General features: G+C 46.0%; 1 protein-coding gene across 2 annotated transcripts in view; it reads left to right on the plus strand.

Annotated features, from left to right (window-relative positions):
• The window catches only part of BAALC (BAALC binder of MAP3K1 and KLF4), a 57,876-nt gene extending 46,088 nt beyond the window's left edge, over nucleotides 1–11,788 (plus strand). Inside the window, exon 3 of one of the 2 annotated variants that reach the window (XM_074352627.1) lies at nucleotides 5,392–9,396. In XM_074352627.1, the coding sequence (XP_074208728.1) occupies nucleotides 5,392–5,397 (6 nt within the window). In that variant the 3' untranslated portion in view covers nucleotides 5,398–9,396. The other variant, XM_074352626.1, reaches the window with a different exon arrangement.
• Nucleotides 11,789–17,535: the final 5,747 nt, after the last annotated feature.

Consider the following 17,535-nt stretch of genomic DNA (forward strand, 5'->3'; position numbering starts at 1 on the left):
TCAGCTATGGCCACAATAATGCTCCATAACAAAGCAAATCAACTTTCAGTGGCTTAAAACAACAATCTTTTTTTTTCTTACGATCAGCTGCAACTTGAATGGCTAGACCTGACTTTAGGCTCCAGCTCCAGGTCTAGCTCAGTCTGTTCCATGTATATTATTCTGAGAATCAGGCTAAAAGAGCAGTAGTAGCTCCCTGAGGTATATTCTCAGCTATGGCAGAAACCCAACAGTGCAAAACCAAACTTCTCAAATATATCTCATGCTTCTGCTCACACCATACTGTCCAACCTCTAACTGGCCAAAGGAAGTCCTGGACAAGTCTAACATCAACAGGGAAGAAAGTGTACTCTGTCCCCAGTGGGGAGACAGCAAAGGATTAGGGGCAATAGTGCAATCTACCACATATAACACACTTATAGAAAAGTGTACACGTCAGTTATAAGTTCAATTAATTTTTAAAAGGTGACACATCCACATAACCATCTTTCATGTGGAGACACAGGACATCATCACTATTCCAAAAATGCCCCCGTGCCCTTCACCGTGGTGCCTGGGATGTGTCAGTCATCATCCGCACCCTCTCCTGCCCACAACATTACCATTCTTCTGATATCTGGCGTCATAGACCAGCTTTGTTTATTTTTGACTTTTATGAATGGAATCTACAATTTGTGCTCTTTTGTGTCTGGCTCCTTCTGTGCAACAGTCTCCTAGTGAGAATCATCTGTGTTGTTGTGAGGTGCAGAAATGCCCTCATTTTCCTTGTTATGTATATTCCACTAAATGGAAACACCGCAATTTAACCATTGTACTGGAGGGAAATTTGGGTGGTTTCCAGTTTGGAGCTGTTGTGAACCACACAGCTGTTACCATTCTTGTGCATGCCCTTTGGTGGACATCCACCTCTTTGGGGTGTGTATCCAGGAGCAGAATTCCTGACTCATAGAATGGGGATGTATCTGACTCTAAGAGATAGTGACAAACAGTTTTCCAAAGTGGTTATATCACCTTACACGCTAACCAGCAGCAGTTGAGTTCCAGTTACGAACCTTAGGAATTTAAGGCCAGTGAGTTGTGCTTGGTCCTGTGTTTCTTAGACCCGTGAGAGCAGCCTTCTAGGTGTGGCAGAGGGTGCTAAGCACTTGGTTATCTTGCCTCACTTGACTCTCACAATGACTCCGCAAAGCTGGCACTGCGGTCTCCAGCTCACAGATGAGAATGGAGGCTCAGAGGCAGCTCAGGACAGCCCTGCCCACGCCACACACGCATGCGCTGCAGGAGCTCGTGTGGTAGTTCAGATAGGGCCAGGTGCTGCCAGCCCACCCGGCGCTCCAGCCGCAGAGAAAATTGTGTCACAGGGGAGTGAGGACCACACACTCCTGACCAGCACAGCCCCGGGGGCAGATGGCTCACACTGATAAGCTGTCCACACAACTTCTGTTTCACAATTCAATGAACAATAGCTGTATTGTCAGTATTTCCAAAATAAGATCAGGGAGCAGATAGCTTCAGTTTTTAGTGTTCAGGCAGTTGCCGAAGTGCATCAGTGTTCTTCGTGTCCCGAGACCTCACCAGCCACCAGGTGCTCTGACTTCCTCAAAGACTAAGGTTTTCTACCTAAGGGGTCTGCTTACAAGTCTACCTCTGATTGAAGCTCTGTTAGCGGAGCTATCTCAGACCAACACCGCTCTCAGCTGCCTAGGATCTGCCTAAAGAAAATAATTTTCTTTCTTTTCTGGCTCAGGCTGTATCCATTTGCCTCTTCCGGTCTTCCTTTGCTCCCCTAAGATGACCTATTCCCACTTCCCAGAGTTGTCCTGGACGTCATTGGGCCACTGGCTGATGATTCTTGGGCACTTTCGAAAAGTTTTCCTTCTCCAGAAGAACCCGTTCATGAAGCTCATGTCCTCATGCACGTGTCTACGCGGTGTTCCCATCAGATTTACAAACCAAGGTTGTGTGTTAAAGGCAGTCCTCGCTAGGCCTGGAAAGTTTCCTCATCAGTTCCTGTAAGCACTCTGTGGGTTCATTCATCTAATGTTCATTCACTGAGCCCCGTCTGGGTACCAGGCATGGGTGTGATGCCAACGATCCGGGAGTGGAAAAGGCACGCATGCCCTTTGCTCTGAAACAGCTGCCAATTTTAATGGCACTGCATGTGGGGGTTCCGATAATACAGAATAAACGAACAAGTCTTCTAGACTTGAAATGGTGCTGTGAAGGAAATAAAAGGCCACCAGTTGGGGATAGCAACTACTCTATTTAGCATAGGTGCGACCCCACAGTTCATCGCTTTCTGAAGAGCGATGAGGGGCCGCTGATGGTGTGGAAGCCTGTGAGCAACAGCATCTCGTGAGCTGATCCCTGCTCTGCTCCAGGGCCCACCGAGCAAACCACATCTTCCTTCTTTCAGTTCTCTCTGGCTCCTGTCTCATGCCAGGTGTTAATAGGTGCTAACTGGCAGAAAGAATGTGATAAAAATGATCTTTCACAAATTGGAACTGACTGTCTCGGTGGGGAGCTCTTCCTCTATTAAACCTCGATTTCTTCCAGTCGCTTGGGACCTGTCTGACTGCACAGCATCTGATAAATCATCTGCTGTCTCCTTCCCCTAGCCCCTTCCCTGAGCTCGACAGACAACGCGAGGGGAAGCTCTGTAGCTGCTGCTTCTCTCCTGCTGATTAATTGCTGAGGAACTCCGGGCCGCCTCCAGACACTTCCTCTCCAACCTGGAAGTGCCATTCCTTCAGGCTGAGGACCTTTGTTTTTCTCCCCCAGAAGTACCTCCTCAAGTATTCAGCTCAGGGAGAAGCATGGATGGGGCTGCAGCTCTGGGAGACAGAGCTGAGTCTGTGGCGGGCCTCCGGGTGAGCCTTCACATCTTCCAAAGCTGCATCTTTCCCAGTTGCTTTATTGTTCTTGGCAAAGTGGCTGTGCCAAAGAAATCAGCCAATACCTGGACTGATTCTCATCTAGGTAGCCTCCTCCTTCTGCTCTCGTTCCCCCCTCCCTGCTGTGTCTAGCTGTCGGCAAGGCTTAGTGCAGTCCAGGAGAGATAGGTGAAGCCTCAGAGGTGTGAAAATGGCCAGAGAGGGAGACCTGATCCCGAAAGGAGGATGGGACCAGCCCAGAATTTCTCCTGAATGGTGGTAATATCGAGATCCACGAAGAGAGTTTGGAAAGTCAATGTGAGTTTCTTCTAGAAGAACAAAAACATGACAATAAAAGGAAAGATAACAGGAGAAACCATTGGGGACAACCAGACAGGGAGGGCTGTTAGAAGGAGACTTTGATTCATATTCCAGTTTGAGCCGGGGTGGAGGTGGGGGTGGGAAGCAATGTAGCAGCACAGGGACGTGGAGAGAGAGAGAGAGAGAGAGAGAGAGTGTGTGTGTGTGTGTGTGTGTGTGTGTGGTGATTTCCACAGTGCATCGTACATCAGCTGCTACCTTATGTAGATGAAGAATTGCAAGACTCACTGTTCGTCTCAGGGTCTGCAGAAAGATCAATTCGATTAGAAGACTCTCAGGGTAGAGACTTCCTTCTTGTTCTTTATATTCTTCCCTTGCCCCCTGAGCCCACTTCAGGGATGGGCACCTGCTGTGTACTGACTAATCGTGGACTGAATGAGATCGCCAGGACTTCATCAAGATAAGAGTGGTTTCCCACGGCTCCACTCCCTGCTCTGTCCCCTGCTCCAGTGCACCTTCGTATGCTTAATGGCTGTTCTGTGGGAGCCCAGTTGCTTTTCTGAAGCAGGTTCTACTGCCCTCCCAGTGTCTGATCTTTCTGAGGTTTAAGCTGAAAAAGCAACAACTCCTTTTGACACCTGATACCTGATAAATAAAACCCCCTAGGCTGAGTTAGCACAGGGCTGTGGTCTGCACAGGATCTGCTTTAGGCCTGGGGAGCGCTTGGGAGTTTTGCTTGAGGCAGGGTCTGACCTCTTTCTTCGGAGGCTAGCATCCTGGCCCCTGGTGGAGATGCTAAGATCAGATGTTTCCTGGGTGACCTCTCTTTAATGCCAGTGAAGCAGCCGCAAATAAATTCATGGAATTTGGGAACAGCTAGAGGGTTGGTATTGTCTGCCTCCCTTTAATGGAACTTAACTGAATAGAGGAAAAGTGTCTTGAGTTGCAGCTGACAAGGCTCAGGCTTTCATCTTTTGGGAAGGAGGAGAGGAAGGAACTAACATTTTCAAAGCATCTGTTGTGAGCCAGACACACTGTATATATGGCATCGTCTTTAACCCTCACAACTCTAAGCGCTTAGTAGCATCATTCCCCACCTGGGAAGACAGGCCTGGGAAGGTTAGGTATTTGGCCAGGGTGGCACTGGGAGTAGTGATTTGGCCGTGCTGGAGTCTGAAGCCAGGTCTGTCGGCCTCTGAACCCCATGATCTTTCTCCCCATTACCTGAAACGAAATGGTGGAGAATTTAGAGTGAATGCTGGCAATTGCGGGAGGCTGGGTGTGAGATTAAAGCCTACATCCAGCCTCCCACCGTCTTTAGTTCAATTCACCGCCTATATTGACTTTGACCTTGGGCATATTGCTTTAGCCCAAGCAACTTCAGCTGCCTCATTGGGAAAAATGAACACAGCTACGTTCCAGGCCGTCCCTCGGGGGTGGTGCAAGAGCAATCAATACTGAACATAACTGAAATTCTGTAGGAAAGTTCTAGAACGTTTAGGCAGGGCAATGCAAGCAGGTTCTCTTCCCAGCGTTTTTGTTTTTCTCTTTCTTTCTGAAGATGTGTCTTCACACATGTGTTCCTCATCAAATTATTTGTCGGATGTCTATTATGTGATAGGCACTTGGCTAGACTCTGGGGATACTGTAGTGAATCCACCCACTGGGTCTCTACCTTCTTGAATCTTATAATCTGATAAGAATGCAAAAAAAAAAAAAAAGCTAGTTAACAAGCAAATAAACATATCATCTAAACCCCAGTTAAAGGCTAGGAAGTGCAGAGCGTGGGGGAGGGAATAAGATGGCCCCATGCTGGGTCTGCTTAGAAAGTCCCTACAATGCTCCTAAGAAGTGATTAGCCATGGTTACCTCTGGAGAGAGCACAGCGTGGCCAGAGCATGGGAGCAAGTGTCCACTTTTCACCGTTCCTCTCTCTCCTCTTTGAATTTCTTTTCCCATAATTATGGATCCTTTTTTATCGTTAAAAAATACTAGTTATACAGCAAATCGGTGTCTGATAAATCATGAACTTAGTAAGCCTTGTTTTCCTTCGTTGTCTGCAAGGAACCATGAAAAGGCTCATACAGCCCCATGAAAGGTGTATTTGTGGAGTCAAAGTCAAGCAGAGAACATCGCTGTTTCCATCTAGGGGGAAGTGAGAAAAGGCCAAGTAACCTTAGCAGCCCTCCTTCCGCAGGAATGAGCTGGGTCGTTGACTTCTAGACCTCGAGAGAAATGCATCCATCTGCCGGGAAGTTACCACAGTCAGCCTGGTTTCCCTGGAGAAATGGCAGACGGTACATTACTTTTAATTAAAGAGGCAAGTATCAAGAAGACTAAAATCTATGATTCTAAACCTGCAGAAATTAACACAAGGCAAGAGAAGAATAGAAAAGCTGTAAAACTGGGTGAGAAACAAGCATGTGGCTCATGAACAAGAGTCAGTGGTGATAAAATTCACAAAACAAGAATCTTGGAAGCGGAGGAAGGATGGAATCAGCAGGCATCTGTGAAAAGAAAAGGTGCCAATAGGTTTCTCTCATCATTGAGTCGGGAACCGTAAGATTTTTTTTTTTTGAAGCCAGTAATTGCAATAGGGACGTGTTTTCTTTTCCTGTCTTTAAACAAAGAGGGTTGGATGTCAAATCGAAAGGTTTGGCTGTATATATCTATGTATAACTGAACCACTATGCTGTACACTAGAAACTGACACAACGTTGTAAATCAACTATAATCCAATGTTAAAAAAAAAAAAAAAGCTTTAGCTGGCTGGAAACCATGTCAGAGGGAAAATAGCTATCTATGTTGTACAAAGTGTCACAATCCCAGAGGTACAGTGGTATAATTGTTCCGTGTATCTGTATAGCTCTTTTCTCATAGGCAGGCAAAGCTACTGTCTTTCTTTCTTTTTTTTTTTTTTTTTTGCCGAGGGGAGAGCAATCCTTTGTTACTGAGATTGAAATCTAGTGGCGTCTACAGTAACCAATGGATTGGTAAGGGCAAGTCAAAGAAGTTCTAAGAGAGGCAGCCCTCACTCTCCTGAGGGGCAGAGACAGGGCCAGTGGGTCAAGCTGCAGGAAGTGGGGGATGCCAGGTCGTGCGTGGTCAGGGGCTGGCTCCGGACCGGCTGCAGCATCTCTCAGCCTCGGGCCTGGCTGTGGGAGCCCCAGCTCCCCATGCTCTGAATCATGAGGAACAGCCACTGCCTCCCCTCCAAAGGTCTGATGACAAGGACACGCGTCAGGCTGGTGGCCGTGAACCCCGTCTTCAGCTCAGTGAAGGTCTGGCTGTGCGTCTCGATGCAGTGGAGGTCGGTGTCTAGGTGGCCAAAGATGAACTGCTCCTGCTCCTCTTCTGTGTAAAATTCTAAAGGAAAGTTAAAGTTTTCAGGAAAGACCCACCATGACTTGATCTCCATGTCCTGAACCCCTCCTGCCTGACGCTGAGCAGGGGCAAGTTCAAGCAACTTCTCAGAATAGGGCTTAGAAGAAATCCCAAAGCTACTTATTTCTTGAAACTTCTAGAAAAAATATCTGGCACTGTGGTTCTCTTTCTCATTTTCTTTCTCCCTCTCGGTTGAACTTCAAATCTGAGGTTTCCAAGTTGTACCTAGATTTCAGCGACGACTAACCGCGCCACTGTAAAAGGGGTGGGGACCTCTCTGATGTCGCAAGCTTCTCTTCTATAAAACGCTTCCGAGTCACTGCATGGTTGTTCTAGTTGTTTAAGTTGCCAAATTAAATATGGTGTGATTATTTGAAAGTGAATTTGTTTATGGCTAGGACCCTTCTGTGCCCATCATTAGGATACAGAGCTCCAGTTTGTTCTCTGTCCAAATGTGGAACTTAGAGTTATGGTTATTGTTGGTATTTAGAAATAATCATAGCAATCATTATAGTTTCATTAGAATAAGAGAGTTTTCATTTGAAATTTGATCTGTTTGACTGACATCATTCTGCAAATAGAATTAATGTCAAAATCTATATAATTGGGGTGAGTAGCTGTCCTGGTTTGCAGAGGCCTGAGGTGGTTCCCAGAATGTGGGACTTTCAGTTTGAAAATGGAAAGGTCGTGGGCCAACCAGGAGAAGCTGATCACCCTATTAATGCTCAGTGATGTGCTTGATTCTCTCCAAAAAAACCCACTAAGAATTAGGCGTTATTTTCCCCATTTCAGGTAAGGGAACCGAGATTCAGAGGCTGAAGCAATGTCCCGTAAAGCACTGTGGTGGGTCTAGGTCTGTCTGTTCCCAAAGCTTGTCCTCTGAACATCTCCACTGTCAGGCTTTTGATACACAGGTTTAAGAAATTGCCCCTCTGTACTTGAGATGCAAACCATACATATTCTGTGGCTATTCTGGGAATGACTATTTTGTGGCCTTTGATTCTTAAACAGGCTGGAAAATTAAGAATCATCCGACTATTGAAGGTTTGCTTAGATCTTTCAGCTTGGGAAGGCAGGCTGAAACATTGAGCAGAGCACTTTCTGTGTAGAATCTTTAATAACTTTTTGTGAAATCCTGCCAGTGACTCTAAAGAAAAGCAGTTACGCCATTGGGAACGTTTACGTTTCCATTCTGGAAAGCTCTCTTACTGCCCACCAGTTTGAGAGGAATGCTGCCCTCACCTTGGCTCATTTTAAATACAGCCTCTGTGTTACCATTCCATGTCTCAGTCCTCTAAGCTTTTCTGCAATAACACCTGAAATGGCAATCAAATGGATTTAGCCTCAAAATTGCCACACTTTTCTTTAGGAAACAGAATTGGTTGTGGGACTTTATGAATTCTCTGCTTTGAGGGGAAAGCAAACCCATAAAAGTCACTGCTAGCCCAGTGCCAGTTCCGGCTTGGAGGAGCTGAGTGTACGACTGAGTCCTCAGGCAGCACCGACTACTGATTGTTAAAGCAAGGATGCGCTCACACATGTGGTGTGCTTATTCGTTCATTCATCCATTTATTCAACGGAAGTTAAATTGAGGGCCCGCTATGTCTCAGACTGTGCTAGGCACTGGGAACTTGAAGAGGAAAACAATGAACTCCTGTCTCATGAAATCAATAGATAAGACTAAAGTTGCATACAATCAAAATGATCCTTAAGCATCAAATTACCCATTGAGTATTATCTGAGGTCAGGTTCCCTGGAAGCAGAGACTGAGATGAGGATTCTTGTGCAAGTAAGTGACTGAAAGAGTAGTCTTGGGAGGAACCTGTACAGTAGTAGGGGATGCAGGATTGGGCCAGAGGACTGAGTTCAGCAAATACGTGAGCTCAGCTGAACACTGTAGTGCAGCCTCAGCCTGACCCCACAGGGAGCTCTGGGATGTGCAGGGCATCATAGATTTACACCCCTGAAGGCAGAAGGGCCAGCCTTTTATATTCCCAACCATCGGCATTGGCTTTGGGCTGTCTCTAGGAAGTAGGGTGTGCCCGCTTTTGTATTTCTGGGTGAGATGGCTTCAGTCAGATGAGGGCAGTTCTCAAAAGAAGGGTGCAGCTGTGAGTGGTTAGCAGCCAAAACCCAAAGCAGCTAATGGATGGATGCACCAGCCAAGTAAAGAGAATCGGAGAGGGGCATCACCAGCAGCTACTACACAGGGTGTAGGTGACATGTTAGAAAATGCATATCATTTGTCAGTAAATACACCAGAGCAATTAATCTTTCTCCAGTGGTGCAACAGTCCAGCATTTCCTGGGATGCACTACTGACGAAGTAGATGGCTTGTGTTCAGGGACCATGTTGTATGAAAAATATGTATCTATCAACCCTAGACTCTCACCCAGCATGGGGAGATGCTCCCACAACTTGAGTGACTATTTTCCAGGAAGCAGTTGTCATTATATGGGATGTCATTATACGGGATGTTCATTGAGAAGTGCTCTGTCCACACTCGTGGGAGAGGGGCTGGAAGCAGGAGTGGGCAGAGGGAGAAGTGGAGCAACAGTGCAGGCCTGACCTCAGCCTGCGCTGCACCCACCCCAGGGGGAGCTCTGAAGCGTCATTTGGCAGCGCTTTACCAAGGCTTTCTATGCACTAGGTTGACGTTAGAGACTCAGCAGAGCAGCCTATGAGGAGTATATGGGCTTGGGTCTTTGTGGGTCATTCTTCTTGCTTCTGGGTGTGTGTGCATGTGCATGTAACAATCTCAAGAGATTACTGCAAATATGAGAGCCTTTGGGTTATTTCCTAGTAACTTGATTCACCGTGTTAAACTTTTTAACAGGCTAAAAGAGATACTAAGCGAACGTCTGCAAAGGAAGTCACCATTAATGTCCCAGACAGCATCCGACAGGTGGACCGAAGTCGAAGAATCACAAAGAACTGTGTCAACTAGCAGAGTGCAATTGAAAGGCAGATGGGCTTCGCTGGTGCCCTTCACATCCTGGATCCATCGAGGAACCTTGAAGAAGTGGGTGACCGTGGTCGCACTGGCCACTGCTGAGTGCCTTGGGAGACTCTCACCCGGCAGCCACCCGCTGCCAGAGCTGTTGGGATGTTCTCAGCCTCCTATCATGTAAATGTATAGGGTAGTAAACTGCAGATGTGCGTTCGTTAGGTTTGCCTCTTGCAACTCCTGCAGTGTGGTCTGATGGAAAGGTGGTGAGCTAAAGCCACAGGCCAGTTTAGGAAACAGGGAGGCAGAAGCGGTGGTTCCTGGCTGAAGGAGAGTCGGTTCTGAGCTCTCCCGGCTGCAGTGGTGTGCCCTGTCAGGAAGCTTATCCTTTCATTCTTCCTTTCAAATACCGCCATCAAAGCTTACCATGTTCACTTAAAAGCTGGCTCTCACCCAACTCTAAGCCCATACAAATGTTTCCTGTGTGAGAAGTCAAGAAACAGGAAAACTCTGTTATTCTTGTTTCCTTAGCTCAGTCTGAGACAGATTCAGATCCAATTTTACACAGACTAACCCCACCAACACCCAGGGCATGTCCCAGGGAGGCCTCTGTGATGCAGTCACACCATTTCTCATCTCCCTTCAGTGTCCCCCATGCAGGCACCCTCGTCAGCCTCTGAACCGTAATATCACAGTCATGCTCAGTGCGTCCCATCTCCAGGCTCAGCAGACATTGCATTTTTCCAGCTTTCCACTTCCCTCTGCTTGTGTTCATGAGCGGTTTTTCTCTCCAATCAGGTCATTTGCAATTGTTAGTCAGAAGCCAGACACTGCTCACAAGAGGGAGGAAATCCGAACACGTCAGCTTCCCTTGGCCTCTCAGCACACGGCCCCAGGACTGTGTCATTTTGGTATCTAAAAGGAATCATTTTAGAAAGTCAGTACCTGGTCGGTGTGTGGTCACACTGACTTTAGATCGACATGCTCTGTGTTAGAAATCAGGTAGCTGATACAACACTGTAAAATGATTATAAATCAATAAAAAATGTTTTTTTAAAAAAAGAAATCAGGTAGCTGAGGCAGAAAAAAAATTTTTTTGATAGAAATAAAATTTTCTAGCATTTCTTTAAACATGTTAAGTTGGAAGTATTTTCCTCCAAAGTAATGTAGCATGATTTTTAAAGGACTGTTAATATGCCTGGGACTGGGAAAGGTAGGACTAAAGTTGTACCAAATGACACCAATAAACTTCATGTTTAACAGAAATAGGCAGCCTGATGGTGTGTGTTTATCTAACATGGTCCAGAGAATTGACACCAGCGGGTTAAAGATTCAGATACTCAGCCTCCTTACCTGCCAACTCTGTTATTTCTCAGACACAAGTGGGCAATGTCCTTCCTTCCTTCCTTCCTTCCTTCCTTCCTTCCTTCCTTCCTTCCGTTGATTGTATATTTATTCATTAAACATTAAATGCCAACCCTGTGTCAGGTACCATGCGGATGCTGAGAGGTTTGGAGTCTGGCCAGTCATGACTGTATATCCTGACTCTGACAGTGAACTTCATAACCAGGAGAGTGGCTTAGATGCAGTGAGAATCGGTCTGCAATGTAATCTCACTTTTATATTCAGGATAGATTTCTTCCCCAAACTCCAGATCTGGGCATTCTCCTAATCACTGTACAAGCCTTTACCAACCACAAAACTACAGTTTTCTCAAACCTTTATCATTTTGTGATTCTCTGAGAAAGGGCTTTTCGGGAATTTCATGTTCCAAAACTTAAATAAAATAAAATAAAGCAAAGCCTGTGGCTCCCATGTCCCCTCTGGCATTACTCAGCAGGAGCCACCAACTGCCAAAGGCTGGCATTGATCCTGCAGGTTCAAGGGCTCGCTGTCCCAGGGCACGTGCACTGTGCTTTTGTGCTAGTGCTCCTTCACCAGTCACTGTGCTGCCAGCCACGGGCTAAGCCTCATTTCTCTTTACAACCTTGTGTTTGCGTCACTTAACCGCTGCACGTTGTTTGGAATTTATCAACTTGAGAGTGTGTCTCTGCTTTATATAGAAACAGTTTCTCACTTCTGGAGGAGAAGGGAATGCAGGGCATGTATGATCTTCCCCTCTCCAGAACAATCTGGATTTCACCAAGACCGGAAGTCAAACCGTGTTACTAGAAATTCACCTGGCAACTTTTTCATGTGTGTATGATACAGAAACTGATTCTTACTGTCCTCCTAGCGGAATGCTTCCTATTGCAAAGTTTGTGTCAATAAAGTCATGAATTTCAAACATATGGACAGTTACAGAGAATCTTTACTGGACCCTTAAATTTGTACGTAGAGCTGCTTAGATTTTTTTTTCTTTTTAAACAAAGGGCTTTTACATAATCCTCCAAAAGCCTTGTGAAATAGGCAAGAACACTATTAGCCCCCATTTACAGATTAAAAAGTAGTTATGGTCCATTCAACCAGTAAATGGCAGAGCAGGGACTCAAGCGAGGGAAGTTTACCTGCAAATCCAGTGCTTGTTGATCGTATCATGAGGCCTTTCCCAGCAGGAATGTCTAGCATGGCTGGGTGACTCATTTGAAGGGGAATTGTCACAGAGCTGAGATTAAGCTGATCCCAAGTCTAAGAGGGTGACAGCAGTGATAAGAGCTCCCCAAACAGGAGAGGGCTGGTGGGGTCCCGGGGAGTTTGGGTCTGGCCAAGATCCCTTATCCCTCCAGAGATGGTGACTGACCTAGTGTGAGAGGGCATCTTGGGAGAAGGAAAGAGGAGAGACTTCATGATTCAGAGAAAATTGAAATTGCACCCCCTCAGAAGAGCACCTAAAGGTGACAGAAGCCATGGCAGCCAATGCCTGAGCCCTCTCTGGGAGCACAGGCAAAGGACTGTACCTTCTCATCCATTCCCAGCTGCCACCTCCCCTGTGCTCCCACTGCCCCCTCACCCCTACCCGCCCAGGCCACCCGAACACACTCCTCACACTCCTTGTCTAAGCCCTGCTAACTGTGTATGACCCCCACTTACCCTACTCACTGGTTGCCCCACATGCCACAGAAATGTATCCCATCCACATTTGCTCCCCTAAGCAGGGTTTGCAAAACTGGCAGCTCTGCTGAACCAGATGGCAGGTGTGCTTTGTTTGGTTGTTATGGTGTTAAAACTTGAGAATTCCACAGAAAAAGTCAGCTCCGGCAGAGACTTCTAGGTTCAAACTCCAGTATCCATTCTCTTCTTCCTTAATTGGGTGCACCCCAACTCAGAATAAAGATTATAATTTCTAGCTTCCTTCAAAGTTAGGAGTAGCTACATGATTAAGTTCCGGCCAATAAAATGAATGAGTGAGGCATAGAAGCTTCCAGGAAATCTCTTTACAAAAGATCAGGCCCTTTCCCCCATTTTCTCCTCCTGCTTCCTGGAATGAGGAGGTAATGGCTAGAGTCACAGCAGTCCCCAGGGTCATGAGGCGAACTTGGGAATGGAAGACATGCTATACTGACAGCAAGTTAGAAGAAGCCTGGGTCCCTGATTCCATTGAGCCTCCATGAGCCCAGGACTGTACAGTCCAGACAACTTTGTGAGAGAGAGAAATATACTTGTACCTTTTTCAGGTCATTACTCACAGCCAAACTTAATTCTAATTGATACACAAACTTTCTAACTTCTTTCGAAAACTTGGAAGATCTTTCACCCCTGGGCCCTTGTTGTCACATACAGTCAGCTGGAGCTGATAAGGCTGTGTTAGCTGAAGCAGGGGAGTCTCTAGGCTGTGAGGGCCCCCACTACTCATTGTGGCTAACACATGGCAGCCTCACAGTTTGTGTTACCTGAGAAGCCCTGAGACATTTGTTTGCAACCCCTGCTCTAAATTGTGTTCCCAATATATTGTTTTCATGTTCTTTTCAGGAGTTATCAAAATATAGAAGGTCCTTTTAGTCCATCCCACCCTTCTGGGAAGTCAATCTCAGGAGAACGTTTTGAGTAGGCAAATTACAGACATGATTTAATGTTCAAAATTCTGTATTCACTTCTTTCATTTACTCTATATGGATTTCTCAAGAGGCTTCAATGTGTCAGAAGGTGGGATAGAATGAGGAATAAAATAGACTTGGCTCCTGCCCCCGTGGAACTGGCATTTTAGTGGAGGAAACAGACAATCACAACATGAAGAAATAAACTACCACGAGAGTTTAAGTTGGTAATGAATGCTGAAAAGAGTGTCAGCAGGAGAACAGGTTGGAGAGAGGCAGGAATGGAAGCAGGAGAGCATTTAGGAGGCCACTGCAGTTGCCCCGGGGAGAGATGTTAGTGGGAGCGAAGAGAGAAATGGTTGTGAAGATGGACGTAAGTGGGTGGATGCCGAGTACATTTTGGAAATAGAAACATTAAGATTTGCTCATGGATTGGTTGTAGGAAATGAAGGGAAGAGAGAAATCAGTGTGACTCCTAAGTTTTGGGTTTGATCACCGGAGCTCTTAGTAAGACATATAAGACCAGGTGAGAAAAGCTGTTTGGGTTTTTAGCGGGGCGGAGGCCGGGGTCGGGGACGAGCTGGGTGGTTTGCTCAGCTGGGCTGTATTTCCCAGTCTCCCTCACTGTGAGTTCCTAAACTACTTCAGCAATATTTAATTCTTCAGTGACTTCAGTTGTTCCCTAAAGCCACCACCCATGGAAGACCAGGAAAACCAGCCTCAGAAGGATGGGTCCTCCATCGTCTTGGGAAGATGGAACAATAAGAAGATTGTGACACAATCAGACAGTAGGTCACCCAGACTTTAACCTATCAGAGAGCTAAGTCTGGGCACTTACTGCCAACTTGAGCTTTGCAGTTTTAATTTCTTAGCTAGGCCTTCTTCAGGTAGAACATCCATGTTAAAAGGAAAAGGGGTAAATAATATTGCCCTTTCTGATCCAAAAAGCCTTTTCCAAAACATTGCCATGTGCCGGAGAGATGGCTAAAAATGTATTCGCCTTTTCAGATGGTAACCAAAGTCCATGGGAAGAAATAAAGAGCATAGGAGGTGGTAAACGTGGGGTAATATTAAAAACTCCTTAAATACAAAAAAAGAAAAGAAAAGAAAATGTGTTCGCCTTTTTTATTTTATTTCATTATTCAGAGAATATCTCCTTCTGTTCTAACAAATAAAGCAGCCACAGGGCTGCCTAGGGAACAAGGAGTTGCAGCCAGACAGCCAGGAAAAGCAGAGAATGTGCAACTGAGCAGGACCCTATGGGGCTTGCCTGGGACAGACCTGTCCCCGTTTCCTCTGCGGTAGCTCCTCTCTGAAGTACCCAGATAGAAGGATCTGATGCACGTTGCCTGAGTTGTTTTACAAATGCTAAGACCCCCAGCAAATGGAAGAAATTAAGTACTTGATGATCATGAGCATGTGGCACCCACCCCCTCCACTGGTGCCTAAGGATTGATAATGTTAACCCTTGTGACACCGTCCTGCTACCTCACCATCAACCAATCAGAGAATTGAGCATGAGCGGAAGATCACACACTCCAGGACACCCCTTCCTCACTTGGTATTTAGAAATGCTTTGCCAAAACTCATCTGGGAGTTCGGGTGTTTTAAGTGCTGGCTGTCCTGAGCTCCTGCGATAAACCCTGCACTTTCCTTCACCACAACCCAGTAACAGTAGATTGGCTTTCGTTTACTGCGCTCAGGCAAGGGGACCCAAGTTTGGTTCGGTAACAAACATAGGCTTCAGGTGCAAGGGACAGTTCCTAGCCTGGCATCCAACAGCTTTGTGCCCCGGGACAAATGGGGGAGCCTCACCTTTTTGAGGGTGTGTTGTGAGGATTAAGTGAGATAACAAATGTAGGTAACATGCTGTGTGCCACGTAATAATAGTGCTCGGCATTTCATGCACACAATTTGTAATCAATAAAGCAGTCCTGCCAGGTGAGCCTTGTCAGCCCCCTTCACAGATAAAAAGGGAGACGAGACGGCCAAAGGCCACATGGCTCCTAACAGCAGAGCTGCAATTTGAAACTGTGCCAGCCTGTCTATGAGAACTTGTGCTCTGTCCGCTGCACCACGAGTAAGTACTCAGGACATGTTAATTTCCTTCCTGTAATGACAGATGGTAAGTGACTTCACACTTCACCTTTTTATAGCAAAGGTGTCTCAGCACCTCCAAGTTGTCTGCACTTGCGCCAGGATCAATGACAGCACCCTAGATACAAATCTGCAAAATTTCCTGCTTGTTTCTTTTAACCTTTTTTCTTAGCAGTAGCCGTCTTTTGAGTTGTGCCACGATATTAAAATTCCTCTGAAGGTAATCCAAATACATTTGGGGGTCTTTCTAAAGCATTGCAAACCTAAGTAGCTCTATCATGGTAATCACTCCTTCTTCTTTGTTCCAGAATAGGAAAATGAGGGCCTGGGCTAGCTGAGTCCCCAAGAAGAAAGGACATGCCACTGAAGAGGGCAGCACTGTGCCTTGTAGAAAGGAATGAAATAGAATTATTTTCTATTTAAAACAAATATTTAGGAGGTAGAAAGAATTATGATTGCCTAGCACAATGATTTGAATATGGGTGCACATTGGCATCACTGGCGGAGGTTTGAGAATTATTCATGCTGGGTCCCGACCCCAGAGGTTCTGGTTTAATTGGTCTAGGGCGCAAACTGGTTATCAAGACAGTTCAAAACTCCCAGGAGGGCTCTGATGTGCAGCTAGGGTTGAGAACCACTGCCTTAAAGGATCACAGACAGAATTATTGTCTCCCAAACTCTGAGAGGGTCTTCAATCAGACTCCCTGGGTTTGGATCCCAGGTTTACCACTTCCTAGGTCTGTGACCTTGGGTAAGTCATTTACCCTCTTCATGTTCCTGTTTGCCTGATTATAAAATAGGGCTCAGAGCAGAGTATCTCACGGAAGAGGGAGGACTTAGTCAGGATGTCTATGAAGCCCTTAGCATAGTGCCTAGCACATGAGGATAAACACAAAGATGTTTATTGTTGAGCTGGGTTTTAGGAGCTCTGTGCCAGGAACAGGGATGAAAGACCAAATATATGTTGTTATGAGTCACAATATCACTTGTCAATACCTGACATTTAAATTCATGGGGCTGGATGAGCTCACGTAGGGAAGACAATGTACAAAGACAAGCCCTTCCCTTCATTTCAGGTATGAGAAACCTACGCTGGGAAAAGCTGTGTCCCATATTTTGACAGCCAATCAGCAATAGAATCAGGATTAGAATCTAAGTCGAATTCCCAGATTGGTTGACACTGAAGGATTCCAGGATGCAGGATTTTCAAGGCTAAAACCACAAGGTCGCAGGCAGCCCGGGACAAGGTGGTCCGCATATTCCTAGACCATGGATCTTCTGGAGAATTTCTCCCTTGGTGATGGCAGGTGAGACAGAAGTGATGGCAGTCGGCAACTTTGTTTATTCTTAACTTCAAAGGAAGATTGTTTTCATTCTGTTCATTTTTTTTTTAATGTCAGTGAAATATTCTGTCTATTTTGAAGATTTAGCTTCTCCTGAGAGGAAGTTAGAGAGACGTAATTACCATGCTTTCCTGCTCCTCCTGAATCTTTCTGATGGTACCACGTGGTGCCTCAAGACAAGGCTGAAATCTAAGCTGGTGAGAGAGGAACAAAGAGTAAACATCCCCACACAGAGCTCAGCCTCTCCCCAACTCTGTTGCTCCTCCTGACCGGCTACTGCTTTCGACTCTTCTGCTGAAACTGCTGTCACACATTCTCTCTCCCATCCTTTTGTCTTTCTCTTTCCCTTCCTCATACCACTTCCTACTTCCATAAATTTGTCCTCGTCAGTGTGCTGACCCTTCACCAAACTGCTGGAAACAAACTCTGGAGTCACTGTTGACAATTTCCTCTCCCTCTGTTATCGAATTCAGCTTCATATTCTTCCCAGCTCTCTCACCTCTGTCTTTTCTATTCAAGCCTCAGAGCCACCTCCTTAGCCCCAGGCCACCAAATCTGGATTTCTGCACAAATCTCCTTACCTCTCAGCCTCCCAC

The sequence above is a fragment of the Camelus bactrianus genome, chromosome 25 (assembly GCF_048773025.1).
Source record: "Camelus bactrianus isolate YW-2024 breed Bactrian camel chromosome 25, ASM4877302v1, whole genome shotgun sequence".
NCBI lineage: Eukaryota > Metazoa > Chordata > Mammalia > Artiodactyla > Camelidae > Camelus > Camelus bactrianus.